Genomic DNA, 24,713 nt, shown 5'->3' on the forward strand with positions numbered 1-24,713 from the left:
GAAAGATGAAAAGATGGGCTGTTGAGAACACTGGAGTTTCAGTCGTGTCTGTGAACCTTAAATGATACAGTGAGCACTGTGATCCTTATTCATGTTGCTCTCTTCAAAGAAATGTAGGCTATTTCATCCATTTCAAAAATTTTGAATAAAAGATACGTACATTTATTTCTGAGACTGGATGCAATACACGATCATCAAACTAGTTTTTGCTGAATAATCTGTTCCTGAACAGAATGAATCAATAAACTGGCCTTATTTCCAATTTATAAGATGAATATTTAAACACCACTGTGTAGTTCTGGTCATGTTATTTTCAAGGATATTGGTTGTATCCAACTCAAATATTCTTTTCCAGAAATCTGCATATCACAGATCTACCTTCACCAGATTATGCTATAAACAGTGCATCTTCAGAGAGGTGTCCCATAGAGCAAGCACCACAAAATCCAGTTCTTCTTCCCCACCTCTTCCCAGTCTGATATTTGCCCCCACTAATTGTTCAAACGGCTCCCTTGGTGCACGGGAGGAGGGATTTACTTTTTAAGTCCAAAGTGCTGAAACCAGCAGTAGGGCTGGCTGGAACGTGATCATCCTTCCTCTGTCAGGTTGAGGTTGGAAAACTACACATGCTACCCAAACTCTTGGTTGTTTCTGAAAACACCCTCTGTAGCTGCTGCTGCATAATCTAGAGGCTTTGTGTTGCAGCTGAAAACTGGAGCCCAGAAAGATGCCTCCTTTGCCAGGGTGTCAAGACTGGAGGAATAATTTCCTAAAATCCGGGCAGTCAGAAGAAATTCAACATCCCTGGGCTATAAGGCCCCTTCTTTCTTGGCTTCATCCCTCACCAGAAGCCAGAGAGTTTTGCCTGCAGATTGTCCCCCGTGAAACCTGGGGAGATGTGACTCAAGCTCGGTGTACTGGCCTGTCCTTGTCCTGGAGCACATCGTTGTCCAGGCTGCTGAGGATGCTCCTTTCTTCCTTCATCCATGGAGCCAAGAGCTCCACACAAAACCAACTAGCATCACTTCTATGGCCATTTCCTCCCTGGAGACCCTTCCGTTCCCATGCAGAAGCAACTAGGTCCTCTGCAGCACAGTGTGCTGGGAGGGGAGCCGCACCCCATCAGCCCATGCCTGGAACCAAGGCCTGGTTCAGCCTGCGCACTCTGCTGTCTGTCACTGTGAGCCTGTGGAAGGTCTTAGCATAATGATGATGCAATTATGGTGGTGGTGATGATGATGGGCAGAATTCTTTGAGAGTCTTATTTTTTGTGCACATTATCAGCACTCAATGAATGGCCCTACAACCTATAAGACACATATATAAGAGTTTTGGGGTTTTTTTCCATCTCATTTATTTATTTGGTCTTGTAGCATGTGGGATCTTAGTTCCCTGACCAGAGATCGAACCTGTGCCCCCTGCAGTGGAAGTTCAGAGTCCTACCCACTGGGCACCCTAGGGAAGTCCATATATATATAGGTGTTTAAATATACTTCATATCCTTACACATTTCTGGAGCACAAGTACTACTATGTCCATTTTATAGACTTTGAAACAGAACCTGAGTGATGAAGTAACTCACCCGAGGCCATACAGCCAAGAAGGATCAGATCTTTGAAGCTCAAGTTAAGAATCTCAAATGTCCCCTTCAGGCTTGAATTGGTGACCTTAAAAGTAACCACAACAGGACAACATATTGTTGCTGTTCAGTCGCTCAGTCATGTCCGACTCTGCAACTCCATGGGCTGCAGCATGCCAGGCTTCCCTGTCCTTGACTATTTTCATTATATCTACATATCATCACTGCCTAATAAAAATCTGTAGATGATGATTTATTTTAAAGATGACTCATTTTGGCAAGACTCCTCCCTTCCTGCATTTCTTCCTTTTTCCCCTCTGACTTCCAGTCAGCCTGCCCTCATTTCCTCAGACTTTGTATAGTCTGCCATGGGCCTGTGTCCTGGGCATACAAAGAACAAGACCCAGACCAGATCCCGCAAAGCTTAAGTGCTGGAGCAGAAGCCAGACACGAAAGCAGGTTGCCAGGAGAAGCCCTGTCTCTTGCTTGCTCATAGAATGGGAGAGGGGGTGCTGTTGCCCCACACAACATCCAGCATGTTCTGCACTCTGCCTGCATTTGTGAGGGCGCTGCTCATGTCCCATCCGGGCGTGAAATGTAAGGCTCTGGTACCTGAACTCCAATTGCCTTACATCACAGCCACACTCACTCAACTATGCTGACGCGGGTTTAGGTTTTCCTTCTAACAAATCACTTTTTCAAGGTAGAAAGAAGAAATCTACATTTGGAACTTAGTGATCTTTATTTCCCTGACTCTTAGTTGCTGTATTTTATTTTTAAAAAGGCAAGGGGAGGAAAGATAAATATATGCGCCCTAATTACCTGGCAGAGATGCTATCAGATCAAACACATTTATAAGGCAGGCATAAGAGGACTAAGCATTATGTAAATGCGAGGGCTTTTTGTATATTCTTAACGTGGGGTTTAAAGTTTTGAGTGATGCCATCTACCTGCCTTTACCCTCCACCGGGGCTCATACACGTGCTCCCAGTCTCCTGACATAACTCTATGCTTCTACCTTTCTTGTTGTTTAGTCACATTTTGTTTCTTTTGCAACCCCATGTACTGTGTAGCCCAGCAGGCTCCTCTGCCCATGTGATTTCCCAGGCAAGAAGACTGGAGTGGGCTGCCATTTCCTCCTCCAGGGGATCTTCCAGACCCAGGGATCGAACCTGCATCTCCTGTATTGATGGGCAGATTCTTTACCATCTGAGCCACCTGGGATTCCACCCTCAATTCTCTGACTCTTTGTCTTTGCTACCACTCCAGTGGGAATGGCGCTGGGAATGGCAACCCACGCCAGTATTCTTGCCTGGGAAATCCCATGGACAGAGCAGCATGGCAGTCTATAATCCATGAGATTGCAAAAGTCAGACATGACTGAGCAACTAACACTTCGGTTTTGCATTTGAATAAAAATGAGTTAGTTTAAAAACAAACATTACATAAATAATCATACAGAATATGGCCAAAAGATGTGATGGTGCTACTTCAAACTGGGGAAGCATCAGGACAGACAAAACTCTTCTGGGGAGTGTGAAGGTAGAGATGGGGGTGAAGAGATGCTTGTTCTAAGGATCAGATTTGCTGGAAGCAACCTTAGGAATTAATAGAATTATTTACAAAAGAGTGTGACTGTGCAAAAACCTGTGTTTCAAAGGCAGACTGCAACTGAAATGTTTTCTCGTCACTATCATTTCTTCATTGAAATGAAGAAATATGTTCAGATCAACTCACACACACACAGCTGTGGGCACTGAATTTCAGAATGGCCCTGGGTTTTATACCCTTTCCCAGGACTGTCAGCCACAAAGGACCCAAATGTGGGTTTGCGTTTCCTTTTTTCCTGCAAAGCACAACACTTTACAAAAAGAAAAACACTTCAAAGGCAATCCCTTTCTCGCATACATTTCAGGGCTCCATTTGAGATCCGCATTTATCTTCCTTATCCAATTACGTGATCAAAGCAGAAGTGTTTGGCCTACTTTGGGGTTTAAAGACATCCAGGGAAAAACTAGAAACATTTAAAACTACCTTTTTTATGCCACACATTTTCCTGGAGGAGAATTGGAATCCACTCTCCCTGCTCTCTCTTAACTCTCTTAGTCTCCAGACACAAAAAGTCAGGTCAGAGAGTTAAGATACTTTAATTGTCCAAGCCATAAAAGATTCAGTTACATCTCTGTAAACACCTGTCTAATCTCAAGTCAGTGTGTCTGGTATCCTCTTCGCCCTCCACAGGGCTACTAAGTTCCTTCCAGAAGCTGCTGAGAAACTCTTGATTTTGTCTGATTAGTTTTAAAGAATGTGTATTAAAAAAAAAAAAAAAAACCTGAAAAGGGGCTTTATTAGTCTCCCCAACACTACTGGGTCTAGCACATCTGTCATGTTAATGCTACAAGATGGAGCTCATGTTTCCTAAAATAGGTCACACCTTGTCCTTTACATCAACACTGTAGGGTTTGAGGCCCTGGCTGAAAAAAACAGCAAATATGACGTCTTCAAAAATATTTCAGTGAACAAACCACCTATTGGTGGATTGATTTTTCTCTGTGGATATAAATCTGTTGTCAGCCCCTAGAATCGGGGCATAAAAGATGACCTCAGGCAGCTGCTGCCATTTGTTTCGGTGGGAAAATGAGGGTTTTTGTCTCTCCCCAGAGGTTAATCCTGTGATGCTCTGAATGTCGTCTGGGCTCTGTTTCTGAAGGGTTACACTGGAGAGGAGCAATGCTTTGTGGTTTATGACAAGATCACGGCAGAATATTTTGTGCACGCTGTGATTTGTATCGCCCATTTGTGCACAGGCCATAAAAGTGCACTTTTTATCAGGAACATTTGTGAATATATAACAGCACGAAGACATATGGCCACTAAATAATTCACAGTTATCTATCTCCTCAGCAGATTCCATACATACCTACCATGTTTTAATGCCTAGTTTGCTCAGAAACAATATTCTTTACGACCCTTCCAATATAAAAATGTTTACTGACTGGCAACAATATATGGATACCAGGGGATTGGGCTATAAGGAAGGGGAAAGCTTTCTGCCTTCTCGCCTCTCCTTGTCCTCATCTGTTGCCACTGAATGCTTCCATCCGGCACCTAACCTCATAGGAGAAGGTGTCTTTCCCAAAATTGGATGCTAAATTCTGACTTCTGGTGTTTGGGCCATGAGATAGGAGTCCCTGACTAACCTTCACCCTCTTCTCTTTTCAGTTCTATATCCATTTACAGTCCCAAGGAGAATCCAAACACATTTGATGCTGCAGCATTTTTCCAGTCCGTGGGGAATTTCCTGGGGATCTTCGCCGGCTCGTTTGCCATGGGGTCTGCATACGCTGTTGTCACAGCACTGATATCCTTTGTCTGTGTGTGGGAAGCTGGGGACTGTTAAGAGCAGGCAACATCCTTGGGATGTTTCTGAGGACTAACAAACTCCAGACCAGGAAATGGCTAGATGGTCTTGTTGAAGTGCAGTACAGCACCACTGGGGCCATCTTGATTCTGAAGCACAGGCTCATACCAGTGGAAGAGGGGCCCAGGCTCTTTTCCTGCCCAAGGCCAATTCTAGCACTGCTCATACTGTCTGATCCCAGGATATCAACAGTCTTAAAAAATTCCCACCTAAGAATACAGGTGGCCAGGGGGATATCAGGCTTGGCTATATTAAGATCAAGAAGAAGAAGTGAATATCCAAAGTCAAGAATAAAACAGGATTGACTCAAGAGTGACATAGTAAGTATTTTCTGCATCCTTTGTAAACTCGTATCAATCGCTAGTTCAGAAGGTTGGCTAAATCAAGAATCACTGTGGGTTTAAATGAGTATCCATAGCTATTTTATGAAAGAAGAACAGCAAGCAACTTAGAAATGATGCTTGCCATATCCAGGCAATTGTGTCATCCCACTCCCTCTTTTTCAGCACAGAGGTGGGAGGATGGGTAGAGTTCCTAGAGAACTTGAGTCAGGGAAAGAAGCTTGTCTGGTGGTCTCCTCACTCACAGCAGTTACATGGGACAAAAAAGTCAGATTCTAGGAGGAACCAGAAGGCTAATGTCAAGTATGTGGGCTTAACAGAGTTCAGAGAGAGGAAGCAGGGCAAAGGATTAGAGATCTTTGGGGGAAAGAGAAGGACTAAAGGAGAACGGTGGAAGAGAGGTCAGGGATCAAGGCAAGGAAAGCAAAATGTTGGACTCTTTTTCCATGAGGACTGACCCAACAGTTCACTGAGCAACTGCTAAAAGGCTAGGTTCTACTAAAGCTTTCTCAGGTAAGTCAGAATATGAATAAAACATGGACCCTGCCTCCAACTAATGACAGGCTTGGAAAGACAAACTCTACAGAAAGAGTTGGATAGAAGGTGAGTGCTAAAGCTGCAGCCACCTTATTAAGGTTATAAAAATATAAGGATGAGGCCACCGTGTCTGGAAAAGTCCAACAGACTCTTGGCCAATTTGATGATTCTGGAAAATAACCTGAAAAGCAGGATTTACATGCTGGGGAGGGGACTCAGGCTTGACCTGAAAGATAGGTAAGATGCAGGAAAAGACCACATAGGTAGTTCACGAGAAGATCAGCATTCACAAAGGTCAGGTGTGGGCGGCACTGACATGACCTAGAGCAGTTGTCCCAGGGAGGACCTTAGAGCTCGGGCTGGTGCACAGTGCAAAATGAGCAGACACAAGTGTGAAGGAGTCAGCTTGTGGAGTACCTTGGAGTGCCACTCAAAGGAGCCTGAGCATCTCTCTATAGTCCACAATATGCGATTCAAGTTTTCTCCAAGGATCATGACACACTGAAGGTCTTGTGTTTAAAACATAAATAAGGAACTGGTATGAAGAATGAATGAGAAGAGGAAGATTGAAATCAAAGAGAACTGTGATCATGACCTGTAGGAGAAAGTCAGAAAGGAGGTCAATGTAGAAGACCCTCTAGGACTCAGTGATTGGTTGGTTCTATGAGATAAACAAGAGGAGAAAATCAAAAGACCACCCCAAAGTTTTGTCCTGGAAACCCTGGAGAATGTCAACTCCATTGACAAAAGTAAGTCAGAATAGGTAGGGTTGATTTCCAACAAAAAAGCAATGATTAACAATCTACCCAGTACTGGTGATATGTCAGGCCTCCTGACGTATCACCTCCTACTTGTTTTACATGTAATACATCATTTAATCTTCACAATGGTCATATCACACAGATGCTGTTTTTCCAAAAAAAAAAAAAAAAAAAAGCTTAGAAAGCATAAGCCCAAAGTCATGTAACTAGGAAGTAGACCCAAGGTCAAACCCAAGGAATGAAACCAAGAGACAGACCATGCCCAGACCACACTCTTGATCACTACTCCTCTTTTTTTTTTTTTTGCCTCATAATCATTAAGGGGAATTACAATGGAGGTTACGTGTTGTTTGGTGTAGAGAAATAGTAATGATGATAGTAATGATAATGAGGAACTAAAGAGCCTCTTGATGAAAGTAAAGAAGAGAGTGAAAAAGCTGGCTTAAAACTCAGCATTCAAAAAACAAAGATCATGGCATCTGGTCCCATCACTTCATGGGAAATAGATGGGGAAACAGTGTCAGACTTTATTTTTTGGGGCTCCAAAATCACTGCAGATGGTGACTGCAGCCATGAAATTAAAAGGTGCTTGCTCCTTGGAAGAAAAGCTATGACCAACCTAGACAGCAAAAAAGGAGATATTACTTTGCCAACAAAGATCCATCTAGTCAAACTATGGTTTTTCCAGTACTCATAATGGATTTGAGAGCTGGACCATAAAGTAGGCTGAGCGCCAAAGAATTGATGCTTTTGAACTGTGGTGTTGGAGAAGACTCTTGAGAGTCCCTTGGGCTGCAAGGAGATCAAACCAGTCAGTCCTAAAGGAACTCAGTCCTGAATATTCATTGGAAGAACTGATGCTGAAGTTTAAGCTCCAATACTTTGGCCACCTGATGCAACGAACTGACTCATTGGAAAAGACCCTGATGCTGGGAAAGACTGAAGGCAGGAGAAGAAGGAGATAAAAGGATGAGATGGTTTGATGGCATCACTGACTTGATGCACATGAGTTTGAGCGAGCTCTGGGAGTTGGTGATGGATAGGGAAGCCTGGTGTGCTGCAGTCCATGTGGTCGCAAAGGGTCAGACACGACTGAGCAACTGAACTGAACTGAATAATAGTGAGAAGGTTAGATGGCATCACCAACTCAATGGACATGAGTCTGAGCAAACTTCAGGAGATAGTAAAGGACAGGGAAGCTTGGCATGCTGCAGTCCATGGGGTTGCAGGGAGTGAGACAAAACTTAGTGACTGAACAATAGTAATGATCACAACATTTTGTGAATGTCTAGCATGTGTCTTTATATATATCTCCTCATTTGAATTTACCCTATAAGACATATTATTATTATTCCTGCTTTATACATAAGGAGATTAAGTATTCATAGCTCACTCTGAGTCACACATGTCAGTCATAATGGGCATGATATTAATATCATCTTATATATGTTGAGAACCTTACCAAGTGCCACCTATTATCTTTTATATTTTGCATAGATTATCTCAGAGAGTTTTTATAAGAATCCTGGCAAGGAGATACTATTATTCTCTCAATTTTCAGCTGAAGAAACTGACGCATAATTTTAGACAACTTGTCCAAGGCCACACAGCTAGGATATTTTAGGGCCAGGACTTAAACCCAGGCTTTCATCCCCAGGGATGGCATGAAGCAGAAGAGCTAAGATTGGAAGGTTTCTCTGCCTGATGTGCAGGAAATGTATGAACACATAAGTGAACAGATTTTGATAAGAGAAGGGAAAAAATTCCTGGAGACTGGAAGTCTGCCCTGACATTGGATCAGATCTGGGGAAAGGGGTTCTCCTCCTGATAAAAAATTGCTTCTACATCCTTACTGAATCTCTTTCCAGAAAAGAGGTTTCACAAAACAGATTCACTTAAATTACACTAATTGAAAAACTTACACATCCCTTGTCACATGCCAGGCACTCTTCTATATACCTAGAAGGTAGGTTGTACTACTTATGCCCATTTTCAGATATGGGAACCAAAGCACAGTGTGGCCAAGGTACACATCTAAGCTGATACAATGAATATGAGCCCAGGTAGAGTTGCCTTTTAGAGGTCATGCTCCCAACCACGATATAATCCTGGTATTGTGTGCTTTCTAAGACTTTACAAAACATTTTTAATAATGTCATCTCATGTTACTCTTCACACTGTGGGGATAGGTATTATTCTTATGCCAGTTCACCTTGGATACAAATAAGGCTCAGAGAGGTTATCATACTGGTCAGAAATCATACAGCCAGTGACTGGCAAAGCCAGGACTCAAACCCAGATCTTGAACTCCAGAGGTCATGCTTTTTGCTCCCCTGCCTGGCTGCTAAACATCTCTTAAGATGGAATCTCTCTTAGATTTTTTTCCAGAAACATAAAATTGCAATGTAACATTTCCTTGTCTGTCAGGGCATTTTCTGCCTAATGGTGGATACAACTGCAGTTGTAGCCCTTTACCATCCATCACATACTCCTAATCATCTCCCCATAGCCCATTCTCTGCAAGGCTTAAATCACTGTGCCTTTGTTCTATTTGCAATTTATAGATGATTGGCCAAGTGTCATCTTGGCCAAAATGAACAATTGCCCGTCAAAGGGCATCTTGCTTGACTTAGAAATAATACACATTTTCCTCTATCCTACTTATGCAAAGAGAGCCTGGGCAGCTTCCCCATCACTGAACAAAAATGCTTCTCCTGATCCAGTTTCCATCCCTAAGAGAAGAAAAGGCTCTTCAAGGTGATCTGTCCATAGACCAGCATTCCCTGGGGAGCAGTGGCCTCGGAGGCCACTCCTGGGAGTGACCGGCTGGCAGCATCTCCATGAGACATGCTCTCTTTGACTTTATTTTTCCAGATCTGCCAGTCTCCTGAAGGGCACACGCAAAGGGTTGAGGCCAAATTTAAGGGGTTTTGTGTCTCCACTTAGCTGACTTCATCCTCTTAGTAAGACATCTTTTTTAGTCTCAAGACCACTTTGCGTTTTTACAGCCGTGTTCAGCCCCCAATGAAGCATGACTCATGCGGGCCTTCAAAGGGAGTCTCAGCAAGAGAAACAGTCAGGTCTGAGAATTGGTTCTCTCCTCTAAAACTATCACCACCAGAGTTTTCTCAGCCAAGAGGGAGATTCATTCATAAAAGCAGTTGTTGTTTCCCTTAACGCCTCTTTGTCACTTGACCAAATTCACCAAACTGTGCGAGTTCCCTATGCTGGAAACGGGCCTGTTTTTCCTCCTGTCTTGGAGCGCCTTTCTGTCTGCAGAGGCCGCTGGCCTAACAGGTCAGTGCTTCGTCCTGGGCAGCCCACCGCATGTGTGAATACCTGTGTTTCCCGCCCCTCACCAAGCCCCCCTCCCTGACCCTGCAGGAGGTGAAATGGATTGTGTCAGAATCAGCCTCTCCTGGGAGGAGAAAAAAAAAAAATGCATCCATTATATGACAGCTCAATCCAATCGGAAGTCTCCAAAGTGCCGATTCCTCTTCTCCTTGCTGGTCAGGAAGGGGACGTTGAAATCTACGAATGACCAATGTACAGATGGTCGGTTTTACACACAGGAGTCTCCGCTCAGTGTGAAGGGACGCCCGGCTGCTTTGTGGGAATGAGTGCTGGCTTTCCACTGGCTGTTAACAGCGACGCCCACGTAGGCTGTCTCTCCGGGTGTGCGCCTCACCATACCCAACGATATTTTAAAATCTGTGCCGGTGGCACACCAGAAAACAAGGAGCTAACGCGGTGGTTTCGGTTCAGTGTCTCTTACCGTAGAAGGTCTATATGTAGAGTCCTCTGAGATGGAACGGTTGATGGAGAAAGAGGCAGTCCCTAAGGTCCCCCGGGAGGAGAGGGGAGGCCCGCGGGCGGGGGCCAGCAGCTTGCATCCCGTATCTGAATTCTGCAATTAGATTGCCTTTCTGCAATAGCGAGGGTTTACGCTTGGGTAGCTGCAACGATTGGGTGCTTTTCCATGTAGAAGAATCACCGTGGCTCTGAGCAAAATGTCAGAGCTATTTCTTTCCTTTGGCCTAGTCTCCTCCTTCTCCCGGGTTTGAGTCCTGGATCCCTTGCTGTTTGCCACATCTAAATTGATCAGATGGTGAGACCCCACCCCCTGAAAGCACTAACTGGGAATAAGGTGTGCCTCCGGGGTACTCGCATTTTAATAGGTGGTACTTTAAGTGTAAATAATAATGAAAGTTGATACAGAGAAAGCTTACAATGAGCCAGGTGCTGACTAACTGCCTTTCATGGATGTTTGGATTAATTTACAGAAAGACCCAACATTAGGGACTATAACCAGTTTACTTGGCCAAGAACCAGTGGAGGAGCTGGGATTTCAGACTAGAAGCCTGGGCATCCAGAGCCTGGGCGCATGGGCACCAAGCACTGCGACCTTGAATGAAATTATATCTTTGGAATATGAGGCAGGCCTTCAAGAGGAGGAGGATATTTGGGGTCCCAGGGGCCTGCCTGGTCCCCTTGCTTCTAGGCTGGTTTGGGCTTTACTATGAAAGCCATGGCAGATCTTTTTTTGTAATGATAATCTGTTGCTCCAGGCATCTGACCCACCTTACTTCATAGCCACAGGGAACCAGGCTGTTGCTACAGGCTTTGATAATGTTTGTTGCTGATACAAACAGCCACCTGCCAGCTTTTATGACCCTAAAATCAAGACTACATTACCAGAGTCCACCCAACCAGACCATGTATCATTCCAAACCACTCTAACACAACATCCATTGTATTGGAGCTTTGCCTTGTTATTAGAAAGGTTGCTAAAGAGCTTATGCATTGCAAAGAAAATGGATACTTAGTGTCTCTTAAATGAAATAATGGAGTGAAAAGTTTACATAGGTCATTCGGAAAGTTGTTCCCTTTCCTCCACATTTTATGCCCTTTTCAGCACTTAACATGGTATAAAATAATGTAAGCAATGTTAACAATAAGAATACATATTTGACCTTCTGAAAAGGTAAAGTATCTTAACTCACCTGATATTTTTTAGTCTACAGTTTAACATTGTAATAGAACACACAAACATACACACATATCCCAATGCCTAAGATTGTTTCTGTGTGTGAAAACTGTCTTATTATTTCATGATCCGATTCAGCAAGATCATGTTTTCTTAACTCATTTTAAGATTATGGTCCATGTATAAATTATTGGTTTATCTGCGCCTTGCTCTTTTGCTACACTTTGGACCCGATATCCTTATTGGATACCATGCAGACCTCGTCTAAAGAGCCAGTATCATGAGTTGAGTGGATGCATGCATGGGCTTTAGTAGCAGAAAGACCCAAATGCCCACAGCTATACCCAGGGGAGCACTTAACCAGAACAGAACTTCAGATTAAGCAACAAGTCAGACAGGTGTTTGATACAAATCAAACTTTTTAAGTGTGAGCATTTTGTACTGCTAAAGACCAAGCCTGCTTAGTCCATATTACTTATGTGTTTGCTTATTACTTGATCCCTGCCTATTTCTAAATTGGCTTAGAGGCAACTCATAACATGAACCATGCATATCATGGGACCATTTAGTTGAGGCTAGACACTCAAGTGCTTTGGGATAGAGTCATTCTGCAAAATGAGACAGCTGTTCATTGCTGTGGTTTGGCAATAAATATGGCTCTGAGCTTTCTGGCAGCCAAAGCCAGAAGAGAAACATGAGTTGTACAGGAATAACACAGTATTATAAAAGGAAGTCACAATTATTTATAAAAATGGGTATGCTTTTTTTTGCTAAAATTTTAGGTGAATTTATCACACACATCTTTATATAAGGGCCTTTGAGCACCATAACGGACAATGTATTGTTTTAGGAAAGATGGAGATCCGTTCTTTATGTAGTCATTTCTCATATCAACCTTCAATAAAATCTGACAGTGTGGTATTAAATTACAATTCCCTGGGGATATTTCATGTAATAGAAAAACCCTTTCAGTTCTAATCCACAAGTAAACTAATATAATACGAAGCTAAAAATGTAGGAAATTTTTCAAAAAATGCTTAATGAATAAACAGATGATGATGAATATAGTGAATGAAATGAAATAAGATATAAAGAGTGTATGAGTTTCTGCAGTAGTAACCAACCATCCTGGGGCTGTGTATGGGTTCCCTAAGAATACCTCATGTATGTCCTTGAAATGGTGCTTACACACAATAGTTTCTCAGCAGAATTCCCCCAACCCTGCCATTGCTAGGTGGGGGCTAGAGAATGCCAATCAAGTGAGCACCCCCACTTCACCCCTTTTATTGGTTCCACAGATTGAATTTTCATCTAAGATTTCATCTGGGGGCAGGGGAAAGGATTTCTGTTGCTTTAAACAGAATAATATTTTTAAAAATCTTTTCTTACTACCAAGATAAGGCATTTTTCTTGTAGAAAATTTGGAAAATGTAGATTTACTGAAGGAAATAAAATTAGAGTTACCTGTATTCTCACTGGAGAAGGCAATGGCACCCCACTCCAGTACTCTTGCCTGGAAAATCCCATGGACAGAGGAGCCTGGTGGGCTGCAGTCCATGGGGTCGCTAAGAGTCAGGCAGGACTGAGTGACTTCATTTTCACTTTTCGCTTTCATGCATTGGAGAAGGAAATGGCAACCCATTCCAGTGTTCTTGCTTGGAGAATCCCAGGGAAGGGGGATCCTGGTGGGCTGCCATCTATGGGGTCGCACAGAGTCAGACACGACTGAAGCGACTTAGCAGCAGCAGCAGTATTCTGACTGCCTATTAATAACTATTGTTAGTATCTGTCTGAATTCATCTATGCTATGCTATGCCAATGCAGGAGACATGGGTTCCATCCCTGGGTCAGGAAGAGCCCCTGGTGAAGGAAATAGCAACCCACTCCAGTATTCTTGCCTGGGAAATCCCATGGACAGAGGAGCCTAGTGGGCTACAGTCCCTGGAGTCACAAAGACTTGGACACAACTGAGCATGCACACAATATGTGTATCTAACTATATTTTTATTTTTAAATAATGATTTTTTTTCACTTGACAATTTTATAGTGAATATTTTCATGATATTAAATATTCTTCTATATTATTTTTTATGGCTGCCTAGTATTATACTGAAAGTGTTAGTCACTCAGTTGTGTCTGACTCTTTAAGACCTCATGCACTGTACCTGTCAGGCTCCTCAGTCCATGGAATTCTCCAGACAAAAATACTGGAGTGGGTAGCCATTCTTTTTTCCAGGAGATCTTCCCAAACTTAAACCAGGATCTTCTGCATTGCAGGCAGATTTTTTACCTTCTGACCCACCATGGAAGCCCCACTATAACATATTAACTTGCTATAATTTATTATATCAACCTTTTGATCATTTATAGTTTTCAACATTATTAATATGATTGCTGTGATCATCCTTTTAGCTTGATATATAAACTTCTATTTATATAACTACCTAAAAATAAAAATCCTGGGTTAATGAAAATGCTAAAATTTTAATGTCTTGGAAAAATACATCCAAGTTATCCTTCAGAAAATTTGTATTCCTTTATACTTTCACCAACAATGTAAGAGAGAGCTCATTCACTCACATCTTCACCCCCTGAACTCATATTCCCTCCTGCTAATTTGATAATCAACTTCCATTTCATTCTGATTTAAATTTATATATTTTCACTGAGGAAAGGACTTTAATTATATATCATCATTGGCAATTTATATTCCTCCCTTGGTGAACTACCTGTTTATGCCCTTTGTCCTTTTTTTTCTACTGAAGTGTTTATCTTTGTCACAAATTTTAGAGGCTCTTTATTGAGTCAAAAATATTAACTGTTGACTATCTTGTAGGCTACAAATGCCCTCCATTCATGGTTTTGTCTTTTAAATATATTGTATTTTGTTTGTTTTACATAAGGGAAAAGTTTGGTTTAGACATTTTGAAGGTTCATATGGTTAATTTTTTCTTTCCTTAGAAAGTTCCAAGTTTTATTAATTTCTGCTCTTTGTCATTGTTTAGTCACTAAGCTATGTCTGACTCTTTTGCAACCCCATGGACTGTAGCCCTCCAGGCGCCTCTGTCCATGAAATTCTCCAGGCAAGAATACTGGAGTGGGTTGCCATTTACTTCTCCAGGGGATCTTCCTGACCCAGGGGTCGAACCTGCATCTCCTGCATTGGCAGGGAAATTCTGTACCACTGAGCCACCAGAGATATAATTTCTGCTTAAGAAGCCCAATATTATTAATAATAATTTTTACTTTATTTTTATTTTATTTTAATATGTGTCTGGTTTTTTACACATTAGAATCCAAACTGGAACTTGTTTTGATGTGAGGAATATGAGGTGTGAGATATAGCAAGGATTTGATTTTCCTCCTAGATTGTTATTCACTCATCCTAATACCTTTCAACCTTAACCTATGAATTTTTAACATAATGTCCATGTATGCAGGTACATATATGTGTATATATGTTCTGGCTTTCTGTTATTCCACTGAGCTTTTAGTCTTCACTGCTTTCATCATTTCAGCTCCATGGTTCATTTTAATGGTTAATAGATCCATTTCTCATTCCCCTCCCCCATTTTTAAGAGCTTCTTTGCTATACTCACATGTTTATATTCCAGAATCACTTGAAAATAACATTATGTCTCAAGCAGAAAATAACTTTAGGACTATGGTTAGGGTTGTATTAAATTTTTAGTTTAATTTGAGGAGGAGTGATGTTTTTACAATGTTGAGTCTTCCCACAGAGGAATATGTTATGTCTCTCCATTTATTCAAGTCATCTTTTATGGCCCTTAGTAAATTTTTATAGTTGTCTTCGCATTAGACCTACAAATTTCTTGTTAAGTACTTTTTAAGCTATTTTATATTTTTGGCATACTATGATGAATGGAAACTTCTTATATGATAGTTTCTGCATGGCTATCGTTTATATGCATCTAGACCTCACTATGCTATTTGATTTACTATCTGCAGCTCTGAAATATAGAACCTGAGCTGATGTGTAGAATTAGGATTGATGGGCCAAAATTATATTAGACTATCATGTTCATGAGAGCTATATCAGCACCAGCAGTGTGGCTGAAGCATTCTAGGCAGTCAATATCTTTTGAGCAATGGAATGAATGATTTTAGCTCAACAAAAGGAAAAATTTCTAAAATGTGAGTAACAGACTGTGTCTAAGTTAGTGACTGCCTTATCCCTGATAATAGTCTTTTCTTTTTCTGTATTATTTATTTAACGTTGCACTGGGTGCATTGCTGCACACAGCTTTCTCTAGTTGTGGTGAGCAAGGGCTTCTCTGTGTTGCGGTGCACAGGTTTCTCATTTCTCTAGGTGCACGGGCTTCAGTAGTTGTGGCCCATGGGGTCTAGAGCATGGGCTCAGTAGTTGTAGCACATGGGCTTTGTTGCTTCACAACATCTGGAATCTTCCCAGACCAGGGATCAAACTTGTGTCCACTACATTGGCAAGCGGATTCTTATCCACTTTACAACCAGGGAAGTCCCTGATAACATTCTTATGAATTCTTTATGACCACTGGTCAAGGTATTTCAGAGCAGTTTCATACATCAACTAAAGGGTGTATCATAAATTACATTAAGCTGCAATTTCATTTCTCTAACTCTTAACTGAAAATGGAGACATGTAGACCCAGGGAAACAAGAGCCTAGTCTACAAGAATATGGTGGGCATATGTTGGCTTTGGCAACCCAGCATCTATTCTCACTTTCACTGGTAGTAGCATCCTGATGTTACTGAGTGAACTACCTTTCTCCATCAGATACCATCTTGTTAACCAAGGTACCCCATCCTCACCTGCCAAAGAGAAAGGGGGCATCTGAAGCAAGGTCAACCAGACACTCCTTCCTGGGGGTGTGAACCTTTAGGAGGAAGTTAGAAGGATGTGTAACTGTTGGCACCCGGACTTTCCAACAGAAAAACCCTGTTGGGAATCTCTATTCCTGCCATAGATCCCTGGAGCTGCCTTTATGCTTCTCCCCTCCAATAAATTCCCTTCTGGTCACAGTTGCCAGAATTAGTTTTCACTGCTTGCAAACAGAGAAATCTAAATAGTACAAGGGAAGAAATAATCCATGAGGGTATTTCAACAAAATAAGCTGTGTAACTTGGTGACACTTCAGAAGGGAAAAGAGGCTCAAGGACAGCACAGCCTCTAGGCTTAGATGCTTGGACTGTCTTATGCCAGGTGCATGGTGATACACAAACAAAAGGAATCAAGCTCACAAAGACAGTTTTCACAGTGTTCATTATTCTTTTTCAATTCATCTCCTTGTAAGATTCATTATGAACACTTCAGTGTGTGTGTGGGGGGCTCGCTCATTACCACAATTTTCTGCTTTCACTTTCAGTTGTTACTAATTTGATGATGATCATTTGATTTATTTTGATCATCTTTTGCTTCAAGGGCTACATTTGCAGCCGCCTCGTCTCAGTCTCTTGGAAATTGCACCTGCAAATGTTCAGTCGTCACATAGAAGAACTTAGTTTTATGGAAACAAGTGGCTTTTAGACATGCAAATGAAGGTTGGCATTTCTATTACCCAGAGGTCTGATACTCTGCTATTGGAAATATACAAGCGCAGTCTGAGAAAAGTTTTATGTAGGAAGACTGGGCAGAATGTCAAATGCTAGTGAGAAGTCTTTCTGGAAGATGAGGGTGTGTAGATAGAAATGGAATTTAAGGAGTCTTCACAAGCCACAAGCTGGGACAGCAGAGAAGGAAGAGAACGTATGTACAAGTGTCTGCCCTGATTACAAAATCAGCCACTGAGGGGTCTCAGATTTCTAACTCTTCTGCTAATTTGCGGAAGGATTGGAAGAAGTCACCCTATTAATTGGTATGTCAGTTTTCTTTATTGCTGAGGTAAAAGGATTTTATCATTTTGTAGTGGAAGGACATTGCACACATACACACAGAATGTGGCTTTTGAGTAAATACAGGACCCATGGGACCCTCTCTATGAGGTACCTGGTACATATGCATACCTAAATTCTGATCAAGTAGAATTTTTCTTGGCCAAGTTTTTAAAAGTCATCAGGTTACTGAGTCATTATTCTAAATTGAACATGGGAAATAATTCAGCAGTATTATTTATAGCATAATCTCTGGTGGAATTGAATCCTGTCACAGAAGCCACTTTTTCAGTTTATAAAGATAACCGAAAAGCACAGCTGGACAGGTTGTTTGAAAATTCATTTTTATAATCTGTTTCCCAGCTGAGACTTTGGTGGTCAGGTTTTTGCCAGAAGCAAACTTTCAGGGACTGTCATTAAACGCTGGAAGAGTAAGATTTCTAATGGCAACATTGGCACTGTGTCTAATGATTTCTCTGCTTCCAGGCACTGCTGTAATAAAGGCAGCTTCCATTTTTAGGTTCCTGGGGCACATTTTATGTCTGCTGGAAGTGAAGAGGGAGGAGGGAGACAGTTGGCATTCCTCACTTTCTCGTATAGAAAGTTAAACAGTATAACCCATCATTTACTCAGGTTAAGATGGTTTCCATCTAAGAAAATAAACATGTAAAAATCCGAAAGAAAGAAAAAACAGCCCTGATTACTAACCAATGCTATTGGGCTTTATAGTCTTGTTCTAGAGAGTAAAAGACTGAAAAAATTTTTTTGAACATAGAAGAGTAAAAACGAGTGACTCCCTGGCCCATTTACTGAGGAATTGACCAAGATGTCTGAGAGAGAGCACTCAGCACACACAAGCATCAGGGGCAACAGAAAAAGTTAATTCATTCCAATCCCATCACCGAGGTTTGTTCTCCCATTGGTTTCAAATGACAAGGGCCTAATTACATTGTCATGATAAGGAAAAGCTGACACTTGAAAGCTCGGGTCCTGCTTATCTGTCAGGTCAGCTCTTGAAAAGCTTTTGGAGAGTAAGTAGTCAGGAAAAGCAGAACCTGGGAAAGTCTTTCTTTCTTTTTTTTTTTTTTTAATAGACAAGGAGGGAAGATTTCCAAATGAAATGACTATTACTGGGCATGTTGCAACTTTACTTGGTCTGAGTAAGTAAGCCGGCTCATTACTTCTCATCTCCATCATCTCTCAGCTTGGCAAAAGCTTGTCTGAAACTCTTAAGAAGGCTTCTAGTTCAGAGGTGAATGTGTTCCATTTGTCCTGCCACTGAACGCATTGCATGACTGGATGGGAAATACGTTTCTAGATCTCAGTAAGTAAATTCCCGGGAGAGAACTTAGTTTGCCTTGTTTCTCAAATCAAGTCTGGCCAGTTTTAGCTTCTAAATACATGTCATTGGCTGACACCTCAGCTTCAAACTGTTCTTGCTTTCATATTGACAGGACCATATGAGTCCAACTTATTAGCCAACAATTCAACAATAAATGAGGTGTATTGAGTGTTTTCCAAGCCAAAAAATAAAGCCGGAGGCTCAAACTATTTATTAGGCATTCAAACTGCAGCAATAGACACCCAAAATTCTCAAGGGGGGTTGTTAACCAGCTCGCTGAACTGAGAGTGAACACTCAATGACACCATCTCAATAAACACAGGTGTAAAGTATATCTCCTCGCATAAGATCTCATTAACTCACACCTGCACTTTCTTGAACCAAATGGCCCCTGGTTTCAGTATGCAAATGACTTTGCACATGTAACTTGAATAGTGAACAAATTTACCTCTGTTTTCTTCACTGTAAATATTTTCCGTCATTATTTAACATCTCCTCATGGTGCCAGCAGGCACAGGGAAAAAAGAAACCTCTTTCTCTGTTGCTCATGTTCTGCCCAAGCGTGCAAAAATTTGTCCGAAGATAGATGGCACAAATAATTAACATACAGGTGAAGGAGAAAGAGGAGTCGAGGATACTGGGAATTATATCAAATGGATCAATGGCTCATTTCAGCAAAATGGGGTATATAAGTGAATGAATACATGTCGTAGAGGGAGACACAAAAATTAGTTCATTCAAAAATCTGGGCTCTATGCAAGTGTGGAACCTCCACACATAAAGGCCATTGAGTGTAGACACCTGGAATGAGGCTACTTACTGGAGCCTTAGGTGACACTGGTATGTCCATGTATTAGCTGACTCCAAGGAAATGAGAACTGAAAAGCAGTAAGCCTGACAACACCAACATTAAGGTGGGAAGTCAGGGATCTAAGTAAAAGGGTGTTTTTCTTCACTCTGGACCTCAAATTAATTTGCCTAAGTACTCATTACTACATTGTTGAAGGAATTTTTGTTTGTTTTAAATGGAAATTTATAAACCTTGCAACATGGACGGAAAGTAATCTTGAATGCATTGGAGGATCTAGAAATAAGAACATAATTTGTGGTGTTTTCTATATTGATATTCTCATATCCCATAGACTCATGTTTCATCTGCCAACTGTAGCATTGCGCAATATGGTGAATTAGACCGTAATTGTACTCTTGGCAAATTTGGAATCCTTCATATTCCCTAAAGGAGATTTCCATCTTGTTAAATCTTTGACTTTTCAATTCTAAGTTCATGTTCAGCAGTGGTGTAGGAAAACGGTCAGAAATGTCTCTTTTTACTAGATCAAAAATAAATAAAAGTGTGGCATGGAAAAATAGCCCATCAACCTTAAAACCCCTCAGAGTGCCGTCTGAGAGCAAGTCAGAGTTTTTCTTTCTCACTTGTTCTCTTTCTGTGTTCTGATGATATAATCAATATTTCCTGTCTAAAAACGCAATATTCTCCAGTCTTAGAAACCCCTCAAGTCTTCATTTAATGTCAAAGAAAATCATGCTCCATGTGACAGATGTTTATTTTTCAGCTTCTGTATCTGAAGGCTTCATCAACTTTTAATGAGAAAAGAACTACTGAATAATGTTATCAGCAGCAGAGACTATATATAGGTGACAATAGTCTTGAATAAGAAGATTTAAATATTAGAAGAAAATAGACTCTGCCACTAATAAATCCAGATAAATGTCTATTTGTATGTGAGGATCAAAAATAATTTCTCCTGCTTTCTCTTTTTAGAGCAGATAAATATTTCTTGAAATAGAGATTTATTCCTTTGACAGACCTGCCTTTGAGTGTCTGCTGGGCACTGTTATAGGGTTGGGGGCAATGCAAAGAGGGACACGATAGACCCAGCCTTTGAGAAGGTCCAGGTCAAGAAGGGACACTAGTAATTTAGTTGTCAGGAAGCCCATTGGAAGCTGTGGTGGCCCCATGTAATTGTTCAGTTCTGTATACAGTAAGTCCCCTACATACAGACCTTCACGTTTCAAGCTTTCAAAGATGTAAACGTGTTCAGATGTCCAATCATGTAAGTTAGCTCAGGTACCTGGCATGCATTGTCACATGTATGCATCCTTGTGCTTTTGTGTGCTCTACTGTCTAGTACTATACAGGGTAGAGTAGTACCATATCTTTATTTCAAGCCCACGATGTCCAGAGGCAAGTATAAAAGCAGCAATGATGTAGCTGGTACTACTGTGCTTTTCAGGGTACTGTGCTGTAAGATTAAAAATGTTTGCTTTATTTTTTGTGTTTGCTTATGTATTATTTGTGTGGAAAGTATTAGAAACTTATTACAGTACAATACTATATAGCCAGTCGTATTAGTTGGGTACCTGGCTAACTTTGTTGGACTTAGGAACAAACTGGACTTATGAAAGCACTCTCACGAGGGGACTGATTTGTGTTTGGGGGAATTTCAGTATGCAGTCCTTGAAGCAAATGTAAAAACAATAATTCAGGTCATAGATATTTAAGATAGGAAAGTGCTTAGGGATCATCTAGAGCAGTATTTACCAGAATTTCTTGATCCTACCCACTCCAGTGTTGTGGCCTGGAGAATTCCATGGTCACAAAGAGTTGGACACAAATGAGCAACTTTCACTTTCATATACTTTCTTGATCCTTATTGGAAAAAAAAAAATAGTTTATCATGCCCTTATCTGCACACAGCATATTTTTGTCCTCAAGGGCACTTATATAGTTTAAAATATATAGACGTGGGAAGAGGGTTCAGGATGGGAAACACATGTACACCCATGGCTGATTCATGTCAATGTATGGCAAAAACCACTACAATATTATAAAGTAATTAACCTCTAATTAAAATAAATTAATTAAACTTTAAAAATACAATACACAGATGTTCTAATTAGTAATTATGAAGTTATATTTTCTCCTAACCTTCTGTGGGTTTCTTATATACCCAAATTTAAAGAACACTTATGCAGACCATCTTTTTTTAATTCACTGAAAACAATGGACAAGGCAATGAATTTGAATTGCTCTAGTTATTCAGCTAGTTAGGTATCTGGACTATGCCAAGTAGATCCCAGGTCTCCTGGCACAGATTGTAGTACATTTTCTCTTACATAATTTGCAACGACACAATGAACCTTCATATCATGTAAACATATGTTTGTACATACATGTGTGTGTGTGTGTGTGTGTGTATATAACACTAATGCTCCCTGACAGGGTCCAAAAGAGGGAATCACAGAGAACAGTGTAAATGGTGTTCTGTTAACCAAAAGGAATTAATTGTCCTCTCAAAACTGATCTCTCTAGAAAGAACTTACTTGCCAGCAGAATCATCATTCTTCCCAAAGAATTATGGACCTCCTCCTGCTGTTTCCTAAACTTCTTTGCTTGCCAGTAATTTGAATTTAACTGTGTACCTCTTTGTGGTTTCTCAAACAGCTCTTTTAGTTAGTGTCATAAAGTATTGGTTCTAGTCCTTGCTCAAAATTGCAGAAATGAGTCCTTGCAGACAGCTCTTCAGGGAGCTTGCCCACCACTGAAAGCTCACTGTGCAAACTGAAAGGCAATTTTGAGCACACGCATGAGTCAGAAACTCTTATCATTATTTTCTCTAAGTCATTTCTTGATTTCTTTCAGAGCTCCTTATTTATTTTAGTTCTCAGATACTTCTGAGCATGCTCCACTCCCCATGGACCTGGATGTATGTACTTAGTTCTATTTATCATTGCCACGGGATCCCATAAATACAAGTTGAAACCAAGACTTTAGACATGCAACCCAGCAGTTGCATTAAGGACCACTTGTTTTTCAGAAAAGATGGAAACAGAATGATCAGATTTTACATCTGCTGGGAAAGAAAATGAAGTAATGTTTTGCCAACAGAAGATTGTCATACTTTATGCTTCATAATTCTATTTTGTGAATACTAGCAGTAATAAAACATATAAGAGAAATGCTTTCATACTTGTGATAATTAGCTTGACCATTGTTAAAAAGTATTTCTTTATTTGGCTGTGTCAGGTCTTAGTTTTAGCGTGGGGATCCTCTGTTGTGGCGCACGGACTGTAGTTGTGGTGCACAGGCCTCGCTTTTCCTCAGCATGTGGGATCCTGGTTCATTGACCAGGGATTGTACTCATGTCCTCTGTACTGCAAGGCAAATTCTTAACCACTGGACTGACCACCAGGGAAGTCCCTACCTTGACCATTTTAAACATAGAACATATTGTTTCTTTTAAATTTTGTATTTAGAAAAACTATGATGAATTAATTCAATGTGTATTTATTGCCTAACCTATAAACAGATTCAAACCCAAAGTGTGCAAGTAAGCTGCCTGTTCATGTATAGTCCACACAGTCTCCTGGCTGTCTCCCCTCACTCACATTGAATTCTCTACCACTGATTCTACACCCTCCCAAATGTTCTTATTCAAGACCTAAATGCCTCTCCATCCTTTAGGAAAACTTTCTTCATCTCTCTTCTACCTTCCCCAGCCCAAAAGAAGTCACTGCCTCCCAGAATTCCTATTTTGTTATCACTTACTGCATTCTACCTGCTATTAGATGTGTCTGTGTACATGTTGTCTCTGCTAGGAGACATAAAGGTAGTTGAGGTCTAGGATTGGGTTAATTCATTCTGGCATTTCCCAACAGATGGATAGCATTTGAATGGATGGATAGCCAGTACCCATGCGAACTCGTGGGCTTCCCTGGTATCTCAGTGGTAAAGAATCTGCCCTCCAGTGTACATGATGCAGATTCCATCCCTGGGTCAGGAAGATCCCTGGAGAAGGAAATGGCTGCTCACTCAAGTATTCTTGCCTGGGAAATGCCATGGACATGGGATTGCAAGAGTCAGATACAACTTAGCAAGTAAACAATGACAAGTTAACTTGCAAAAATCCAGTACCTTAACTGTAGTGCTACTGAGAATTGTCTAAGTTTGAGTTACAAGACTAGAGATCTCCTCAAGAAAATTAGAGATACCAAGGGAACATTTCATGCAAAGATGGACTCAATAAAGGACAGAAATGGTATGGACCTAACAGAAGCAGAAGATACTAAGAAAAGGTGGCAATAATACTCAGAACTGTACAAAAAAGATCTTCACGACCCAGATAATCACGATGGTGTGATCACTCACCTAGAGCCGGACATTCTGGAATGCTAAGTCAAGTGGGTCTTAGGAAGCATCATTACTAACAAAGCTAGTGGAGGTGATGGAATTCCAGTTGAGCTATTTCAAATCCTAAAAGATGATGCTATGAAAGTGCTGCACTCAATATGCCAGCAAATTTGGAAAATTCAGCAGTGGCCACAGGACTGGAAAAGGTCAGTTTTCATTCCAATCCCAAAGAAAGGTAATGCCAAAGAATGCTCCAGCTACTGCAAAATTGCACTCATCTCACATGCTAGTAAAGTAATCCTCAAAATTCTCCAAGCCAGACTTCAACAGTACATGAACTAGTTCCAGAAAGACAATCTATTTCTGCTTTATTGACTATGCCAAAGTCTCTGATTGTGTGGATCACCACAAACTGGAAAATTCTTCAAGAGATGAGAATACCAGACCACCTGACTGCCTCCTGAGAAATCTGTATGCAGATCAAGAAGCAACAGTTAGTACTGGACATGGAACAACAGACTGGTTCCAAATAGGGAATGAAGTACATCGAGGCTATATATTGTCATCCTGCTTATTTAACTTATATGCAGAGTACATCATGAGAAACTTTGGGCTGGATGAAGCACAAGCTGGAATAAAGATTGCTGGGAGAAATGTCTATAACCTAAGATATGCAGATGACACCAACCTTATAGCAGAAAGCCAAGAAGAACTATAGAGC

At 41.0% G+C, this 24,713-nt stretch overlaps 1 protein-coding gene across 2 annotated transcripts in view; it reads left to right on the forward strand.

Moving 5' to 3' along the window:
* The window catches only part of SLC9A9 (solute carrier family 9 member A9), a 669,138-nt gene that overhangs the window by 314,459 nt on the left and 329,966 nt on the right, over window positions 1–24,713 (forward strand). For both annotated transcript variants that reach the window (XM_061419306.1, XM_061419316.1), the window contains exons 7-8: window positions 4,802–4,945; window positions 9,836–9,936. In XM_061419306.1, coding sequence (XP_061275290.1) covers window positions 4,802–4,945; window positions 9,836–9,936 — 245 coding nt within the window. The remainder of the gene's footprint in view (window positions 1–4,801; window positions 4,946–9,835; window positions 9,937–24,713) is intronic.

The sequence above is a fragment of the Bos javanicus genome, chromosome 1 (genome assembly GCF_032452875.1).
Source record: "Bos javanicus breed banteng chromosome 1, ARS-OSU_banteng_1.0, whole genome shotgun sequence".
NCBI lineage: Eukaryota > Metazoa > Chordata > Mammalia > Artiodactyla > Bovidae > Bos > Bos javanicus.